General features: G+C 45.2%; 1 protein-coding gene across 1 annotated transcript in view; it reads right to left on the bottom strand.

Annotated features, from left to right (window-relative positions):
• The window catches only part of MOGAT2 (monoacylglycerol O-acyltransferase 2), a 32,846-nt gene extending 12,494 nt beyond the window's left edge, over positions 1–20,352 (bottom strand). The window contains exons 1-2 of the mRNA XM_053971086.1: positions 20,259–20,352; positions 9,629–9,807 (exon numbers count right to left, since the gene is read on the bottom strand). Of these exons, the coding sequence (XP_053827061.1) occupies positions 9,629–9,807; positions 20,259–20,352 (273 nt within the window). The remainder of the gene's footprint in view (positions 1–9,628; positions 9,808–20,258) is intronic.
• Between the last annotated feature and the right edge of the window lie 286 nt (positions 20,353–20,638).

Raw genomic sequence — 20,638 nt, 5'->3', positions numbered from 1 at the left:
GCAGGCTTCCCGGGCTCGGCCAGGGCGAGACCTGGCGGGCCCGGGGCATGTTACCTTCTTGCCGGCCGGGAAAGAAAGAGAAAGTTCCCGGATTTCTTTCATCTTCAACATGTGTCTTTCACGGAGGCATGTCCGGTTTCTCAGTGGTTCAACAGACTGTCAGTTACACAAAAAACTTTTGCCTCACTTCCCCAAATTCCTCCTATGTCAAACTATGACACCTCTCTTACCTAAGGACACTCCAGAACAGAAAAGAGAGGGCCAGCACATGGGACAGAAGTTCCTCAGAAAATGATAGTACTGGGACTTTGGGCCATTTGCCCATGCTTTTCTTTTTCCCTGACAATCCCTCTTCCAGCCAACGGAAGGAAGCAAAGGGAACAGTCAAGACCTCTGGAAATCAGAAATTGTATTTGATGTCATAGGCTGTGGCACAAGTCCCCATTTACAAATAATACCACTCTTCTGTGAAAAGAAAGGAAACATTCCTGGCAGGGATTGGTTCACATGAACTGGAACTGTCCCCTCTACAGTGCCTTGCAATTCCCTAGAACTGCAACACACTCAAATAACCTCCATCACAGTTTGTGCCATAATGAGAATGAATGAGCCATAGGTTGAAGTCTTCCCAAATTACAGCTTCAAAGATTCAACGAATTCTCCAATAACTCATTTTAGTTACACTAACAAAAAACAGTAATACCAGCAAGACCACAGGCACAATGACAGAGGTTTCTGCAGACAACAAGGTCCACCTGGCACTTAGATAACCCCAAGGCTTTTAAGAAATGTCTTGTGTCTTTTCACAAGGAGAAAAGAGTGTGGCAAAGACCACAGGGTCCTTCTCTGTACAGCAGGTTCTTTCCAGGCTGCCCTGAATAAAGCTGGCTTGATTATCCCTGCTGGGGTACTCTGATGACAGTAGTTAAAAACAAAGTATGTCCCTGTCTTGATTTAAAAGACAAATGTCTGCCAAGGAAGGTGGGAACCTTCCTGGAACAGGAAGAAAACACCCCTCTCTCCAAATTATTGTAATTTCAAACTTACGTGGCTTTCAAGAAGAAAAAAAGGTAGAAAAAGGAGTAACAGTTCTTTACTAAAAAATATGTATCAGGCCAGAAAATACCCCAATGCAATAACAGAAGCTTCAAACCCGCCAACTACAATTTTTCCTTATGGTGTAGTTATGACCACGGCCAGCAGGGGGCGCTGGCCGCTCTAGAGAGGCAGAGAGAGAGCGTGCCATGATCCCCTCAGCCGGCACCGGGAGGGAAGGAAGGAAATTGCTTCTTTTGCAAACTCAGGGGCAGCGTTCGATCCAGCACTACCAAGGAGCAGCTGGCAGAAGCAATGGAAGCAGGCAGATTCGACCGTAGTGCCTAATTGCAGCGTAGCAAAGTTCTAGAGCCTAGCACACAAACTTCCTTGGCACCGCATGACCACTGTCCTCAATCTCCTTTATGGAAAGAGGGCAGGAAGGTAAGACCCACCCCCACGAAGTCTCGGATCCGAGTTCACAACTTGTGTTGGGTGGCATCACGCCACAACTCCCAAAAAATGCTAAACAAAAGCCCACTCCCCCAGCAAAAAACTCCCCATCCCCACAAAAACTCCACTGGAATGCCAGGAGTGTGTCTTGTGTGACTTGTCTTGTCCTTTTGTGTCTTGATCGCTAACTATTTACCCAAAAAGCCACCCCCTACCCCTTCCAGCGTCTCCCTGATAACAAAGGGAAAAAATTCACTGAGAAACCTAAAACCCCACAAACTAAAAAACCACAACCTAAAAAACCCCAAAAAATTATCTGAGACCTTAATTTGCTAGAACAGACTCATAATCCAAGTTGTAAGATCCAAAGGTGAGATGTCTTGCCTTAGCCAAGCATCCAGCCCCAATTTTCAGTCAGCAAGATGGTGACTTCTCTTTGAGGACTGTGGTAAAAATAGATATTGTCAAGCTTATGCTTACACTTTCCCCATTTCACCTTCGTCATCTGAGGTTACCAAAGCACCATGGCTGTATGAGGGAGGATGGTGACAGGACGGGATGGGACTGGGGAGAAAAAGCAGCGATGTCCGTTCACTTGGTATGGGGACAGAATTTGTTTTTACTGTTAAGCTGGGTGTATCCTTCATTGTAAAGATGCACTGGTAAATTATGAGGAAGAGATTATGAAAATGGAGGGTTTGGACAGCAGCAGACAGATTACTGACTGCTTTTTGAACATAGCATAGATAAAGCAGTCCACAGCATCTAAAATCACGCTATAGGCAACATCAACATGGTAGGCATCAGAGGTTATCTGTTCAGACAAACTCTAGCTCAAAAAGATTAATTTTAAGCCTTTTGGTATATTTTCCACAACATTATAATGCAGCTGAGCTTGATCATGTACTGGAATTGAAGAATCATAGATTCATTTAGGTCATAAAAGCCCTCTGAGACCATCAAGTCCAACCATTACCCCAGCACTGCCAAGGCCACCACTAAACCATGTTCCCCAAGTGTCACATCTACACGATTTTGAAACAATTCCAGGCCAATTGAAGGACTACAATGAGGGCATATTTAAAAATAAATAAATTAATAAATAAATAAACATATTTGAATATGTTTAAAATGCAGGGAAATTAAGCAGGAATAACTTCCCTGGGCAATGCATTGGACCCTGACTTGATTTCTCACTCATCCCACTTCTCAAAACACTCAAGCTCATTCAGGTCTTGCCTAACTCTGATTCTCAAATCATTAATAAAAATGCAGTCATCTCCAAGGGGGATAAATCGGCAAAGTGGTACTTGTGCAAGGGTGGTATCAGCAGAAGTGCACCTTGCACACACTGCAGTGGCCTGGCTCAGCTCAGCACTGGCATGCTCCATGTACTGAAGCACACTGCAAATTCACACTGCCCATAAAACAGATGCTCATCCCAACCTCTCTTTGCTTCCAAGACAGCAAACATGCACAGGGATCCCTTAAAAGCAGTGTTTAAAGCTGTTTCCTAAAATAAGACAGCAGGCAGCATTTGCTGCTTCCAAACACTTGACCATGCTAAGTTTGCTGCTGGGATCTGGTAGGATTAGGAGTCATACTTAATCTTCTCAGAATACCTAATTCTCCAGGGCTTAACAAACTCTGTCTACACACAAATACAGTCCCGAGTCCTGGATACCAACCCAGTCTGTGTCCCCAGATGTGACTTCCTTGTGTACCTTGTGCTAGTGGAATTGTTCAGCCTGAGGAAGAAAATGTGAGACCTTAGAGCCCCTGCCAGTGGCTTTAGCCCCGTGCTAAAGGAGCTCAAAGAGAGCTGGAGAGGGGTTTTGGACAAGGGCCTGGAGAAACAGGACAATGGGGAATGGCTTCCCACTGACAGAGAACAGGGTTAGATGGGATATTGGGCAGAAATTCTTGGCTGTGAGGATGCTGAAGCCCTGGTATACAGGCTGCCCAGAGAAGCTGTGACTGTCCCATGCCTGGAAATTTTCAAGACCAAGTTGATCAGGGTTTGGAGCAACCTGGTCTAGTGGAAGGTGTCCTTGCCCATGGTAGGGAGGTTAGAATTGCATGATCATTGAGGTCTCTTCCAACCCAAAACACTTCATCATTCCATAATTCTATGACTGAGAAAATATTTTGGAGAAACAGTATTATGTGATTGCTTGGTTATAATGCTCTCTATATGATATCTCTTTCAAATTTTTCTGCTGTCCTTTTGTGAAAGTTCCTCTGTTTTCTCCCAGAGAAGTGGGGACAAAGGTTCCATGGAGCCCTGTGGGCCCTCACCCAGAGAGCTACAGCCAAACCCCATACCATGCTCCCTCTACTGGTCTTAGTGGTCGTCCTACAAGAAAGGACAGACAGAACACAGTGAGGCATTCAGGAGTGGGGTTCCATGTTCTTTAGAAAGGGACAGGAGAAGGGTCATTGCTGGGCTGAGCTGGCAGCTAAATTTCAGCAGAGAGGTTGGTCCAACACTTCACAAGTGGTGGCTTACAGGCACAAATAATTTACAGATTATATATTGTATATAATTACTAGAGTCACAAAAATCATTGAATTACACTATGGTTGGGTTGCAATGTGACAAATAACATAGAGAATAGAAATTTTCAGTTCCTCTGAAGTTGCTGAATAGAGCTTAAAGACTAACTAGCAGAAAAAGATAAAAGGATGTAAAGGTATGCACACTAGATGATAAATGTTGCTTAACTGTAGAAGAACAGATAAAGAGGGCTACAGTATTCTTTTTGCAAGTTAGGCAACAAGAAGCAACAGCACATGCCCAAAGAAAAAGTTCGAGGTAAGGTCATCTTTAAAATTTAAATATTCACTGAATAGGACCACCAGAGATCCCTTTAGAGGACCCTCCAGGATCATAAAACGATTTCCAGTAGGAGGCAGTTCTAGGAAAAGTGATGCTTATGTATTGCTGTGGTGTGGTTTTTGCTTTAAATTTGTGTTTGCCCACTATTCTCCTCCCTAATCTCCTCCCCTCCCGAGTTACCAGTCTCCCCAAACTTTTCCCTAACTTTCTCCCTCTCAAGTTGTCAATCCTCCCTTATCCCTACCCCCTTTTTCCAGAATGTTCCTTGTCTATCTTGTAGTATTCGATACCCCATTTGTTGCTTTGTATTATCCCCCTCCCCTGCTCTCCCTGATAAGTTTATAGAATGTTAGTCCTGCCTTAGATTCCTCCCCTGCCATGCCCACATTGGTTAGTTGCCCTATACCACTCCCCCTATAAAAACCTCTGCAGACGCCCTGGGCTTTTTCTTGGGGTCCCAGGTCACGGACCTAATAAATCCATCCAGTTTTACCCCAAATCCTGTGCCATCGTTATCTGTTCCTGCGCTGAACCAAGCAATAACTGGGAATAGCAGAGCTCACAGGGAGAAGGTTGCGCCCTTGCTGTTGCTGCCCAGCACGATACGACAGCGCACTGCAACAGATGGTAGCAAAGGATGGTTTCCTCCTTCGTCTTTTAAAACAAATGGGCAAATCTGTGGGGGCGCCCGCCTCTCTGAAGAAGAAGAGGGAAAAGGAACGCCAATGACAAAGATCAGCGAGCTCTGCTTTGGTCTCTAAGAGGAGCTGAGCAGCAAATTTCAGACTCCGGGACTCTCTTGTCCTTGCCAACATGCTCTCCGCCCCTGACTTTCTTCTTGCCATCGGGCACCTCGAGGGGGTGGACTTACCCAGAGGACAGAGAGAGAAGGCTTGTCGGACGGCTCACAGTAAGCTGAGTCAGGGCCCTAAGAGGTGAGAGGGAAGATCCCAGAATCTCTGCAGGGCAAGGTGTTCGCACTGGGACGAGCACACCAGGGGCTGATAGTGGCCGCAACCAAGTTCTTGGGGACAAGCCTTGAAGCACCAGGAAACCCAAGTCCCTGCAGGCGACAAGCTGAGAAAGAAAAAGTCCCCAGCTAATTGCAATTCCACCACAGAAGCCAGCTCCCGAACTGGCTAAGGAGGACGACTCTGGTCAGGCACGTCCTGATAAGCTAATCTGAGGGGATTTCCACCGTCACTCCCTTGGATCCTCAAGGTGAATGGCCAGAAACACACCTCCACCCATGCTCTGAGGATAAGTGAGCCGAAGCAGGGCATATCCCCAGCGGGTGGGTTTAGTCTCCAAGAGCTGGTGGCCAAGCTTGTGGAGAGCACAGGTACCCTCCACTTTCTCTAGCATCGGGGCTCTTCCCCAAAAGGTTGGAACATTCCCTGAGGGTACCCTCCACTTATCAGGAGAGTGTTTGTTCTATTCTCTCTTACCCAAAGCTGGGCTCTCCCCCAAAAAGCTGGGGCATCCCATGAGGGCTGAGAGAGTAGGAAAAACAAGAATGGGGCAGAAATTTTTCACCAAATGACGGCACGTTTGTAAGTATAGGGGAGAATTTAATATTAAAGAGGCCCCCGGCATCCACACACACCGTCGAGATCTTGTTGTGGCGGGACCCTCCCCTGTAAGTTCCCCTGTGGTTTCTGTGAAGCCCCCCGTACCCTCTGTCCCTCGGACTTCTCAAAACAATTCCCTATCCTCCCTTGGAGATGGTGTTGGCTGCGCCATCCCAAGTGCTCTGCTGGACACTGTTCAGGCCGTACGAGGGAACTGCAGTGTACCTGGCCCCCCCCTTTCTAAGATGGTGATTGCCACACTGCTTGGAGCCCACTTATCTGCCATAGCCCTTCTTTTCCGGCCCCAAACTTACCGCCAGCCCCGCCCCTTCCGTAGAGGCCACTACACGAATTGCATGTAGGAGGCCGTTCTCCTTTGTCGGAAGGCAGAGCTGGACCAACCCCTACTCCTTCCTCCGGCTCCTCCTCTGATGGGAGGTCCCTCCCCGTCTGGGGGGGACTCCTTCAGAGGAAGGTGGAGCTGGAAACCCAGACCGGGAAGTCGCTGTTTTGTTTCCCCCCAGGATGGCGACGCCCAGGTCAATCACCTCACTGATACCCCATACTACTTGCGGCAGTCACCAATGCGATCATGGTTTTTCCTGTGAATTAAACCAAATTCGGATTCAATTGACATTCCGTTTTTGGAAGGATCTTCCGAAAGGCCTTGATCATTCGAGGCCTCTCTGAAAACCCTTCCAGATCATACACTTTCTAGCTGCAGCACTTGCAATAAACAATCAAGTAAAAAAGAAACAAAAAGAAAATAAAAAGAAACAGTCAAAATAAAATTACATCTTGAAATTGCAGAGGTGACTGCTCAAGTTCCCTATCCATTTCCCTAAGTATACCCTACCTGTTATTCCTTTTGATTTCTATATTACGACCATTTAGTATTATAAGCAGAAATTAAATATTGATTTATTAATCAACTCCCCACATCTCAAAACAGATTTTTGTATTATGCAATTGTCCTTTATGTTCTAGACAATTTTGAAATAATTTATTTGTTGAGTTATATGTTATAGAAGGAAATGCCACCCAATCAAATTAATGCCCACCGTTTCCATGCAGCCGTCAGGTGAAAAATAAAATTAGTAAAACTACATCACCCTTCAGTGACGGTGTCACTGACGATTAGTCCCTGAAGTACTTTGTGTGTTATGCAGAATTTAAAATCAGTTTTCTTCAGTCACTCGTCAAGCCCCAGAAATTCCAATACCCCAAATTCTGCTGTGCTTCATACCTCAGATCCACCTGTGCTTCATGAGGACTTTGTGCATTTTATATTTCATGAAGAAGATTTTTATCCTATATGTTATAGCAATAATAAGTTTATCCTTTTCCTGATAGTTTCTGAATCTTCTCTGTTGTTTTAGTAAATTGTTATATGTTGTGAAAGTACAGTATCTGTTATGTGAAATTTGTTGTATCTGTTATATGACTGTTGTATTGTCATACACCCATACCCTTCATCAATTTGTTTTAACACCAGGGCTCTCCCCTCTCTTTATTTTAAAAGAAAAGGAGGAGCTCCTGTGGTGTGGTTTTTGCTTTAAATTTGTGTTTGCCCACTATTCTCCTCCCTAATCTCCTCCCCTCCCGAGTTACCAGTCTCCCCAAGCCCTTCCCTAACTTCCTCCCTCCCAAGTTGTCAATCCTCCCTATCCCTACCCCCTTTTCCAGAATGTTCCTTGTCTATCTTATAGTATTCGATACCCCATTTGTTGCTTTGTATTATCCCCCTCCCCTGCTCTCCCTGATAAGTTTATAGAATGTTAGTCCTGCCCTAGATTCCTCCCCTGCCATGCCCTCATTGGTTAGTTGCCCTATACCACTCCCCCTATAAAAACCTCTGCAGACGCCCTGGGCTTTTTCTTGGGGTCCCAGGTCACGGACCTAATAAATCCATCCAGTTTTACCCCAAATCCCATGTCATCATTATCTGTTCCTGCGCTGGACCAAGCAATAACTGGGAATAGCAGAGCTCACAGGGAGAAGGTTGCGCCCCTGCTGTTGCTGCCCAGCACGATACGACAGCGCACTGCGACAATGTATTAGCTAGGAGACATGTTTTAATGAATATATATGATTATAATGTTGTAAAGCCTCACCACACTCATTGGATTAAACAAGACATCCTTGCAATGTGTCTTGCACAGATAAAGAATGCCTGCTTTCTAACTCTTCCAATTGTGTTAGAAAGTTTATTTTCTGGCTGATTTCAGTATCAAAGGGACCTTGAAATTCTACTCCTTGCCATGGGAATGGCTAGACCAGGTTGCTCCAAGCCCTGTCCAACCTGGCCCCGGACACTTTCAAGGATGGGCAGTGAAAGCTTCTCTGGCCAACCTGTAACATGGCATTACCACCCTCACAGACAAGAATTTTTTCCCCATATTCCATTTAAATCTACTTTCTTACAGTTTGAACCCATTCCCCCTTGTTCCATCACTTAGTTCCTGATGAAGAGTCTCCATCTTCCCTGTAGGGCCCCTTCAGATAGTGGAAGGTGCTGTGCAGTATCCACACAACATTCTCCAGGCTAAACAGCCACAACTTTCTCAGATGTCTCCATATGGCAGGTGCTCCAGTCCCCTTACTGACTTTGTGGCCTCCTCTGGACTTGCCCCAGAAGTGCCATTTAACCTTCTTATGATGGGAGCTCCAGAACTGTGCACAGTATTCCAGGTGTGATCTTTTGATAACAGAAAAGAGGGTTATTTCTGTTTGAGCAGCAAAGCTGATGGGCATGTCATCTCTGGTCCTCACTTTGCTCAGGCTCCCCCTAATCCTTATGCTAGGCCCTACTCTATGCAGGATGGACTCTCATCCCAGGCCCTACTCCATGCAGGATGGACTCTCAGGCTGGGTTCTTATTTTTTCCTTTAGGCTGGTGGGTTCTTTGGCTTTTTGGGCTCCCAACTTCTTTATCCTGGACTGCAGCACTCAGCTTCTGACTCCAGGTGATCTCTGACCAGCTGGGTGCATCCCATCTGAGTTTTCTCAACAGGCAATGTATTCCTAAAGGAATTATCTTAGAAATTCCCATTGCCTGGTCTATCCTCAAAGCTCTCTTCCTTGCACAACCCATGAGCTCTTCTCCTACATTGCTCAGATTTGTACCAACTTGTGATGGCTCTGAGGCAGGACTTGCTGCTGCTCCATGCATCCGCACCATGCCCAAGGGGACACCAGATAAAAGAGTAAGGGCAAATGTCAGCCACACACATTAAGTAAATCAGGGAATGTCACAGAAGTCCCTCTCAAGAGAACAACAGCTCTCTGAGACTGCCAGTGCACCCCCAGCTTTACCCATCCATCTCCCTTTTAAACAGAATGGGGTACTGACATTGCAGACCACACAGGATCTCTTGGATTTTGATTAAAACTTGGCCCTATGCCCACTGGGTAAATTCTGAGCAACCTGAAGGGCTGGAATGTTGCAATATAGACATGGAAAACAAAGGTGAGATTTCCCTAACAGCTGGAATGCATCAAGATTAAATAGGTATGGAAAAGGCAGATGATTGAAGGATGTGGTTTGTAAAAATGGTAATCCCCATTTCTTACTGTGTCTGAGTAATCTGGGAGCTGGGAAGATTATCCTTCAACACCAAGCTCCCTGCACCCCATGCCATGACTGCTGGCCCTAGACTGTATCCAGACTCCAAGGACAAAACTGGTTCCTGAAACACTGAAGAGCCATTAATGAACTGGTGGCACTTACCGTGATGGGGAAATAGTCCCTCATGTACCTCCAAACGATGCAGTTCCGGAGGACGTGGATCCGTCGCCCACCCTTGCTGGGTTTCTCCCTGTCTATTAACCACCATGCAGCATAGAGGGCACTGACCAGCCAAAAACGAGTGAAGAAGAGGGCGATGAAGGCAGCTGTACAGCACTGTGCTGAAAGAAAAGCCAGCAGTGACTTGATAGTTGGATTAGGTGGATTTTGGGAGGAATGGTTCATTTGGAGAGGCATTTTTGGTCCTGGGATGGAGCCTCCACTGGACTTGCTGCTGAATTTATCAGTGTGAAGGCACCTCTGATGCAGAGGTGTTTTCTTTTCTGTCTGCCCCAGGAACCTGAAAAGACACCAAGCACCTCCCTTGTAGCAACCACCAATTTCTCCAAAGGCCACCATGTCCCCCTCTTCCCAAAAGACTGATGAATCTCACTCCATTCACAGTGTTCTCATGGATCAGCTCTTTATCCCTTTGCTGTCTTGCTTTTCTCTGGAGTCAGACTGATCTCTGCAATGATAATGACCTTGTTTTACCCCAAAATTCCTGTTAATACCCCCTGATGACACCTGATATTTTGCAATTGTAGCAAAAAGTGTCTTATGTTCAGACTGTACAGTCCCCAATAGCTTTATCTTGAGCTAATGATTCCCCATTTTAATTGTGTCTATGATTTATACCCATAGATAAGATTTTACTCTTTAGTGAGTTTTTATTATTGATTTTGAACCCTTTCCTCCACTTGTAATCTTGGACTCCAGAGGATTTTCAGTTCTTTCAACTCAATGTCATAATTAATTTTATAAGAGTGCTCTATTTAATTCTCTATGACTTCCATGACTTGGGACTTTCTCCAATTAGTGCCAGCTTTGACCTCTACCTCCCACCTCCCTTATACCCTGTGTTTTGGCATAGAAACAGGAGAACAAAAGTATTTGTGCAAACAAACATCACTTGGTACATAAAAACCCACTCAACCCCAACACTGCGTGTCTGCAGATACTGGAAAGTGATGATGGCCACCAAGCTTCCACTTGGTAAAGCAGATGTGTGCCTGGGAAGAGCTGTGTCCTCTCCATCTGTCCCTCTGGAACCCTTGGTATTACATTCAAAGGGAAAGACTGAGCTGAAGAAAACCCAAAGATTAATCCAAGTCCTTTGCCTTCCCTAGCTCATGAATTACATAATGTTTTGTATATTTTGTTTTACTTTGGGTCTTCATTTCAGATTTTCCACCCAGGCCTGGAAGATATGAGGATGCAGATGCCCTGCTCAGCTTCAGCTGTGATATAGATGCAGCCACACCCTCATACTCTGAGACATCTTTTCCACCTTTAGGAGTCACCTGATACCTGCTCTCTCCACCTCCTCTCAGCTAAGGCCTGTCAGAGACATGGAATAGGATGCTCTCATCTAAGACCTTCATGTACCTCCTGCTTGCTTTCACTTAAGGATAAATAAGTAGATCATGTTTGTAGCATTTTTTTTTCATGATAAGTCACCCTGATTACAAAGCTTTGCATTGAAAAGCAAATCATTGCCCTTTTTTAGAATGCTGTCATGATGGTACCAATAATTCCTATGGGGAAAAAAAGAGCAATAATCTAACAGGATCCTAAATCCCCTTAAAGCTGAAATGGGATTGCATGTCTTTCTTTAAGTAGAGAGACTGCAGCAAGCACCTGGGTAGGCACTAAGAATTTCGCAGTGGGGAGAAAGACTGCAGCTCTCGGCAAAGCAACGGGTCTAACCTGTAATGCATCGTGCAGGGCAGAAAGAACCACTGCTCACACCTGGTGCCACACTTTAATGGAATCATAAAAGTCCCCTCAAATCTGGCCTTGGACACTTCCAAGGATGTGGCAGTCATAGTTTCTCTGGGCAACCTGTGCCAGGACCTCACCACCATCACAGCCAAGAATTTCTTCCCAATATCCCATCTAACCCTGCCCTCTGGCAGTGGGAAGCCACTCTCCCTTGTCCTGTCCCCTCCAGGCCCTTGTGCAAAATCCCTCTCCAGCTCCCTTGGAGCCCCTATAGCACTGGAAAAGACTCTAAGGTCTGCCCAGAGCCTTCTCTTCTCCAGGCTGAACACCCCCAGCTCTCCCAGCCTGTCTCCAGAAGAGAGGGGTCCAGCCCTTGAAGCATCTCTGAGGCCTCCTCTGGACCCACTCCAACTGGAGCCTCAGAAAACTGAAACAGAATGAGAGAATCCCCTCCCTCAATCTGCTGCTCACGCTTCATTTTCAAATGCCACAGACACAGACTTTATAACTCTCAAGAACTTCATAGAACATGAACTGCAGCTCAAGGGTCCACATGATAAATAAACACAATTTTACTGCACCTAGGAGCCAGGTCATCAGGTCTGCTGCAAAACTGCCATGCCTAATTCTCTTTTTATCGTACTGTGCAAAGCTCAAAGTACATTCTGCAAAGTGAAGGAGTAGTTCTGGACCGAATCCATGCTTTATGTCACAATTATATAACTATTAATTTCTTCCTCAATTCATTTGCAATTCAACTTTTTTTTTTTTTTCCCCAGAGCAAAATTTGTGCTCGGTGACCGACACTCAATTTTAAGATTTAGGGGGGCTTTGTCCTTTTGAAACCTTTTGGTGCTCTTTGGGAAAGGGGCCCATTCCTGTGCGAGAATGGACTGTCAGTCTGAAAGTTACTGTGGATGGGACCAAGGAGACAGGAAGGTTCCAGAAAATGTACAGTTAAATCTGCATCCAAATGAATTCCAGCCTTACGCAGGCACCTGATTATTTATGGTCTGTAATTTGGTGAGGAGGAACAGCTCCATACCACTGTCTGAACACCAACACTTTGTGGGCCACCAGTGGCCAGAAATTTTCCACAGAGCTCTATTAGTGTGTTCCAAAAGTCATGTCAGGTTCCCAGACTAAATCCACCACCACCACCAGTCCCACTGCTCAGAAGAAATGGGCAGGTTTGAGTTGCAGACAGGTTTGAGATTACAAACAGGTTTGAGGTTGCAAATAGACATGATCCTCATCTGCTCCTTCTGCAGGTCTGGATATAGCTCCTCCAGAACTTTATACTAATATTTACACTAAAAATTTTGAAAGCAAATCAAAGCACATCAAATTTGATCCCTTACCCTCCCGAAACATCCTAGGAACCCCAAGAATTAGAGTTCCTGGGATCTGTGAAATTGGATTTTTATGTTGATTTTAAATACACAAAAAGGAATCAGTCTAAAAATGTTTCTATCACCCTGTGTAAAATAATCAAACCTTTTGCTGCAATTATACTTCTGGCAGCCTTTCTAAGTCCAGTAATGCCTCCACCCCTGCAGCTACCATCAGGAATGTTTTCGTTTATAAAGATCAAACCTGAGCCTTTTAGGGTTGGAGTTTTTTAACTAAAAGACTCTTTTTATGATAGGTATGTATGTGATAATTTTGATAATAATTGTATTAATCATGATACCTTTCGATCTGTGCATAGATTAATTATTAAGGCCATTAAAGGAGTGATTTTGGTTGAAAGGAAAGGGGGAGATGTTGGGATGTTGTGAGACACAAGACTTTGGACCTGGTTAACATAAGAGATTTGGTAACAGGATGCCTTGGCAAAAGCAAACAGAACTTTGAAAATTAGATCTAGATTGCAAGAAGATTCAATCAGACAGGTTTCCTGGAAAAAGAAAATCTCATTAAACTCTGCAAGCAAGAGATGTGATATGCATAAGTTTGTGTATGTGATTTTAACCTAATCATTGTAGTAAACATTACTAGGCTCCCTAAATAGTATATAAGCATTTGTATCCCAAAATAAATTTGCATTCTGATAATTGAATCAGTCTTCCCCATCTCTCCATCACCAACATCTGGACTCCTGTGCTATAGCCCAATGGCATATGCTAAATTGCTATAAAATGGCTTAAGCCCTTACACAGAGCTCTTTCAAAGCAGACAAGGGCTATAAGAGCAGGGTTAAAGGCATCATGCAAGTCATTGCAGATGCATCAGTTCTGTTATCTGAAAACAGATAATTCTGGGCTGGGCTGAGATTGGCTGCTGCATTGTCTACACTGTCATGGAAAGTGGAGACTGCTTCAAACCAAAACTAAAACCAAAGGGTCCCTGGCAAGAAGGAATGCAGCATGCAGACCTAAATCTTGCATTTTCTGATGAGTCCAGATTCAGGAAGTTTTCTCTATGGTTGTCCATGGTAAGGTTTGGCTCTGGATGAAGCATTCATAGGATGGTCCTGGACTCTGCAGTGCACCTGTTTAGCAGAGTGCAGCAACTTTTGATGATCCAAGACCCAGCATCTCACATCTCCATGGCTGTATGAGACTCAGCAAAGAAAAGACACATCAATGTGTATTTGATGGGTTTTTTTTTTGTTTTCTGGTTTTTGGCTTTTGTTTTGGTTTTTTTTGGGGTTTTTTTTGGGGTTTTTTTTGGGTTTTTTTGGGGGGGAGGGGGGTTTGTTTGGTTGGGTTTTTTGTTTGTTTTTGTTTTTTTCCACAGGTCAATTGGTTTCCTGGGCTGGATTGCTTCAAAGAAGCTCATAGCTTTGCTTCAAAGAAGCAAAAATGAAGTGGTGGGTTTCTTACGCTGAGTGTTGCTGTGAGCTGTAAATCCCTCTCTGGACAAGAAAATGGCCATATCACAGACAGCACAAATATGCCATGGGCTCCAAGTAAGCCATGGGTTCCAAAGGAGCCACAGGTTTCAAAGCACATGGAGAACTTCTCTGACCAAGTCTAAGCAGGGACCATGTCCCATCAAAGTGTTCCTAACCCAAAATTTGTTAATTCAGCCTGAAATAGGGAAAACTGCAGCCTGCAGAAAGAGATTTTAGTTGTCACAACATCCCCAAAGTGAATCAGATTCATACTGCACTTGCCAGGATGGTTTCCAAGATCATTGCAGAATCACAGAATGCATTGGGTTAGAGGGATCTTAAAGACCATCCAGTTCCAACTGCCCTGCCATGGGCAGGGTTACCTTCCATTAAATCAGATTGTTCAAAGTCCCATCCAAGCTGGCCTTGAATGCTTCCAAGATGCATGCTGCTGAGATCCTCAGTGCCAGCCTGGAGTGGCACTGATTGTGGCCACCTACACAGATAGTACACCCTTGGGCACAGCTGATGTGGGTAGGCTGTGGACTACACTCATCTGCCAAGGAAGCCTGATCATGCTGGTACCACATGCCCTTTGAGCCAACCCTGATGACTCGAAGGTTCAAAGTCTGCGTGTGGTATGCTGGATCTGAAGAGGCAGCATGCTCGGATCTACTGGCCCTACACTGGGTTTGTTTGCCATGGTTCAGCTCTGCACTCATAGTTCTGCATGGTGTATCTGGATGGGTGTCCATGCCCAGTGGAGAGTGGGAATGAGAGAGGCAGAAGGAAGCAGTGCAGCAGGCTTGGGCACCAGCCTGTTGATTTCAGTTTTCTGCAGTAGCCTGGTTCCACTCCATTATAAAGGGACATTGGTCAGTACTCAGATCATGTACTAGGAAGGCAATAGGGTCCCCACTCCATGCCCTGCAACCCATTCTTACAATATGCATTCCTCCTCCAGCAACTGTCAGCCCCTGAAATAAATAGAACCTTTTGTCTCCATGCTCTTGTCAGGAGCATCCTCAAGAAAACTGGCAGTATGGACAATGCCTGCCTGTTGCAAGGGATGCTGGAGCAGAGCTCCTTGCCAGCACTGGGGCCAAGCTGCTGCCCTCACCCAGCATCCTGCAGGAATAAATGAGTCCCTCGCACGGTGATTGGCTTCTTAGGGAATGCATTTGCACAACCATAGCAACCAAGCTGCCTGCAATCAGTGCTCCTGGGATCTCTGGCCGAAGGGCTAGGCAGCAAATGGGTGTTTCAGAAGCCCTCTTGTGGAAGCAGAAGCCCAAGCCTGTCTCCCAAACAAAGGAGCAGCCGACAGCTAAATCCTGCCCACAGAAAGTCTGATCTCTGTGCCTCAGGATTATAACAGTGCAACAAGGGGTGTTTGGCAGCTCATGGAATGAAAATAACAGTATCAGCATCTGGCTTATGCAGTTGTTAAACTGGGAGATTTTAGGTGGAAAGCTCCAGGCTTAAAGAAACTTTGTAAAGTGAATCAAACCAGCTGGAATTGCTTCATGAGGTTTTGTTATCACCTTTCTAATGCCCCTCTTAAGAGCATTTCTTAACTGCTTTTGGTTTCAGATTGTATCACCAAAAGAAACCCAAACCAAACCCTGAAACAAACCAAACCAAACCAAACAAAACATGCAAAACCCCAAACCAACCAAAAAAAAACCCACACAAAAAAACCCCAAACAACAAATCAAGTTCTTCCTGGGAAAGATGATAAGCTCTTGAAGGTCAGCCATGGGAGAAGGAGTGGGTTTGGGTCTCATTCTCATTCAGAGCAAGCTGCATTTCCCTGCAGGATGTAGAGTCTGTGTTTGCAAGCAACTCCTACAACTGCAGAGGATTCCTCCCTCCTGGCCATTTGCTGTCATTCTGCTGGCTCTAGAAGTTATTTCCATCTCTGGAAAGTCAAGTGCCAGCTTGCTTCCAATACCAAGAAGAGAAAAACCTGAAGTACAAATTGTTTTATTGGAAAACATTGTTGAAGCTCCATAAGCTCCAAACTGCATCCATGCTGAGAATGGGGATGTGCTGTTCGATCGTCTGTTAACACTGTGACCACATCTCTACTGCATCCCAACTGAATTTCCTTCCAACGGAAGGAAATGCAAATGCAGGGCTAGAGAGGGAATCATAGAGCACTCCAAAATGTTCCATTCTGGTTAGCTATGTCCAAGACTGCATGGCTCTTTGCCAGATTTCCATCTCTCTTGCCAGGATACATTGGTGTCTTCTCCTGCCAGGTGTTCTCTGGTGGCAGAAGGTTGATCACATGTGGGATCTCTTCTTCACTAGAACGTTGATCACAGGTGGGATCTCTTCTGCTCAGGGAGACCCCCAGGGTTTATAACACAAGTACACAATGGCACCAAGGATGGCTGTTTGGCACATCTCTTCCAAAAAAAAAGGTAGCTTCATCCCTCCTGGTGACCAGCAATGCCCCCATGCCACTTGAATTGCACAAACTGGGATAAGGTGTTGTTCAGAAGAGTGATACTTATGAAAGGAATGAGAGATTTGTCTTTACAAACAAATGGTGAGTCTGCTAGTAGATAAAACTAGCACTGAGAGAGCTAAAAGAAACAATGGGAAAGATTCCACTGATTGATAAATGGAATGAGAGAGATTTGTCTTTACAAACAAACTGTAGGTCTCCTGATAAATAAAATTGGATACTGAGACATGAAAGAAACAACGGGAATAACCATTAATTCTATAGGAATTCCACTGATTGACTCTGGGAAAAGGGCCAGGGGAAAATACATTAGAAGGGGGTCTTGGCATTTCAGGAAGTCTGTACCTCTCTGTGATAAGTTAGAGAAGACTCTTTGTTCATCAAGACAGAAAGGAGAAGCCTTGTGTAGATAACAGAAAATCAAAGGAGAACCCTTGTGTAAGATAACAGAGAACCAAAGGAGAAGCCTTGTGTAGATAACAGAAAACCGCCAGACAGAAACTAGCTAGTATGTTGATTACTTAAGCTGGTTGTGTAATTAGAACTTAGGTGCATATAACATATAACCTTATATGGAAAAGACCATTACAGGGCCGTGGACTTTCACCAAGGAAGAAGAGAGGAGCCTTCCTCAAACGACCACCAGAGAGCAGAAGACGACCCCCTAGCAACAGAGGGCGCAAGCGCAGAGTACACCCAGAGATACCACAGACACGGAAGAAAAAGAGTATAAAAAGACTGCGGGAAGGGGGAAACGGTGTGAGCCGTTTGCGGAGCAGGGACTCCCCGGCTCCACCCAGCGCTGTTTGCTTGCCATCGCTTGCTGTAATCAATAAATTTCTGATTGACTCTTGAAAGGCTGAATAAATTATTCGCCTCAATTTATAACATCTCAAGTACCTCAGCCAATGAGGAAAGTGAAAGGGAAATGTGCCCAGGAAATTAGGATAAAAAGGAGGCTGTGTCCTCTAAAATTTTGAGAGACCCCAGGGGAAATGCCTCATGGCCTCTCCCTTTATTCGAATAAAGTTACAGGACTCCTCTGTCTCCTTTTTGGACATAAACCTCTGGTGTTTGTGGAGTAATTTTCCTGACACTTAGCATAAGCCAGTCCTACAGCAAGAAACATTTAAAGAGCTACCCTGTCTGGACCAGTATTGCACAGTCCTCCAGTCCATCAGATACTGGTGCAAATGTGGTCATTCAAGCTCAGGTCTGTAGAAGATTTTGGAAGGCCCATCTAAGAAACTGAGTGGGAGTCTGAAGCACAGCCTGTGCTTTCTGTCCAGGTATAGTTCTGGAGATGCACACAAAGATACACACAAATATCTGCTGTGTTTTGAGCTAGTCAGTAACTGTCTTGCCACAGCAAAGGAGGAGCTTTACACACATCCCATCTGAGATTCACAACTGGCATAACAACGGGAAGTTCTGTGATGTTACCTTTCAGCTTGGCTCCTGATGGGCTGTAAATGGCCCCAGGCATTTTACACTGATAACCTACCTTTGATATTTTTATTTCCATAAAACTAGGAAACACTGGGATGTCACCTTCCAGCCTGATGGGCTGTAAATGCCCCCAGGCAGTTTGCACTCCCTGATAATGTGCCTCTGTGTCTCCCATCATCATTTCCCTGTGCATCCTATTCAAAACAGCATGTGTGTCATTTCCATCAGCACCTGATGTCCTCCACCAAGCAGTGACTTTGTCTGCATCTTAGTTTGCTGATGTGTCTTTTCCTCAAACTGCTACAAAAGCAGAGTCACCAATACTCCTCCTATGGTACCATTCCTCAAGCATGGTAATTCTATTTCCCATTCCTAATACCAAGCAGAGCAACAGCTTAAAGCACAAAAACTCTAAACCTAAAGAGTGGAAAGAGAAGTGGAAAATCCCACCCTGGTTTAGATGCTGCATGACCTGTAAATATTCCCATGCATAGCTGTACACTTCCTTAGTGCCACCGTGCTCCGATCAGGTGGTGAGAACAAGTCAAAAACGCTGGCATAGATGGCTCAAAGAAGTTGTAGCTTTCCCATACCTGGGGCCCTGTTCAAGGCCATGTTAGATGGGGCTTGGAGCAACCCAGTCTAGTGGAAGGTGTCCTTGCCTGTGGCAGGGAGTGGAACAGGATGATTTTTAAAGTCTCTGTCAACCCAAACCAGTCTGTGATTGTATGATTATGCTAAAGGCATCATGGTGTGGTACAAACCAGAGCAAGACCAATATTTTGCAGCCCCCAAAATCACCACTGACTTTGAGCAGAGCGCCAAGCAGTGGTTCCTTGTCAAGCACCCACTGTGCAATGATAATCAGGATGTTTTGGAAGCTGAATAATAAGGTACCTGATAAACCTTCTTGTCCTGGCATCCTCACACGAAGCCAGGGCACCTTTCAGTCAAACTTAAGCTACTGGAGACCATCCAGGGGCATTTTTGATAGTTTCTCCTGCATTTTGTGATGGCATGAGGAGCAAGATGACTGGCAATGACGATGTGCGCAGATGTTTAAATCTCTGCAGGATCTGATGACACAAAGGTGGACTGGCTTCTTTTCTCAGACTGCCAGCTGACATCTCATCACATGCTGTCTGTACACATTCTCCCCCACACCCTGTACACACATACCCCTGTACACATAAATCTTTTAGGAAACAATGCTATGGCATTGTGAGAACAGCATGGCAAAGCTCAGGCCAAGACCTCATAGGAGTGGACCGTGGGTTTATTTAGGGAAAACACACCATACAGTTGTAGCCATCACAAAGGTAGGCACCTAATTCCTTGTCAATCACTGACAAGAGTCAGAGGAAGGGGATGGCAGCTCATCCCATTGCTCCCAGGAGATCACCGACAAAAGCTGGAATGAAGTGAAAATGAAGAAAAAAAAAATCAGGTAGGAGCCCCACATCTTCTTAGGAGCCTTTTCCCTCCATTGTAGGAATGGAGATGCCCTGGGCTAAAGGTAGGTGAGACTCCATCTCCAAAGCCAGAGCCGGACCACACTTGCAGCTCCCTCTGTGTAGAGTGTTCAGCTATACACTACCCCAGTGAGATGCAGGAAAGCTCTGTTTACTCTGGCTGTTCCAGGCACTCCCTCTGCTTTGCAGGAGATGTCCTGGCACCAATTGCTCCTATCCCTAACATCTATCACCGGGACAAGAGAATATGACAACACCGCAGGTGACAATTTAAAGGGGTGTTTTAGTGGCCTCTCACATCTTAAATCATTTTATAATCATGCACAGCTACTGCCTGCTGGGTTCACAAGGTTCAGCCTGGCATGTTCTCATTTTCCTTGCCAAATGTGCTTATGATTCATGTATGTTGTGAGAGTGTTTTGAGGCCAAATGGGACAGGAGCCAAAGCAAATCCATATCAGAGTGCTGCATAAAAAGAACAATTGAAATGCAAAAAAATGTAGGGGATTGTATCTGGATGGTCTTTAAGGGCCCTTCCAATGCAAACCATACTGCAATTCTATGGAAAGCTTCTCTGGCTTCTCAGAAAAAGGAAAAAGAGATGTCTCTTACCTAGACCCAGGAAGCTGAAGATCCATTGAACCACTGATGCTGTCTGAAGCCTTCTCTGCAGTGGCACAGACATTGGAGCAAACTCAACTTTCATCTTGGGCTCTGCATGCACGTCTCGCAAGGAGAAGGAAACAAATGGCATATGCAAAGTGCAAAGTCATCCGTCAGTATCTATCCAGTGTAACAGTAGAAGGGATTGTGCAACATACAGTCACAGTGGTGGCTGGGCACAGCACCATTCCATACAGGGAGGAGAGGGAGGTGTCATGGACTTTACACCATCATGACTCACAATATTGTTAGATGGTGACAATTTCATGCTTCTTCCACCCAAATCTGGAAAGTAAATTCCATTCAGGACCCAATCCTGCTTTCAAGAT

The sequence above is a fragment of the Vidua macroura genome, chromosome 2 (genome assembly GCF_024509145.1).
Source record: "Vidua macroura isolate BioBank_ID:100142 chromosome 2, ASM2450914v1, whole genome shotgun sequence".
Classification (NCBI taxonomy): domain Eukaryota; kingdom Metazoa; phylum Chordata; class Aves; order Passeriformes; family Viduidae; genus Vidua; species Vidua macroura.
Note: the sequence above shows the minus strand (reverse complement) of the source record. Positions and strands in the feature narration are given on the sequence as shown.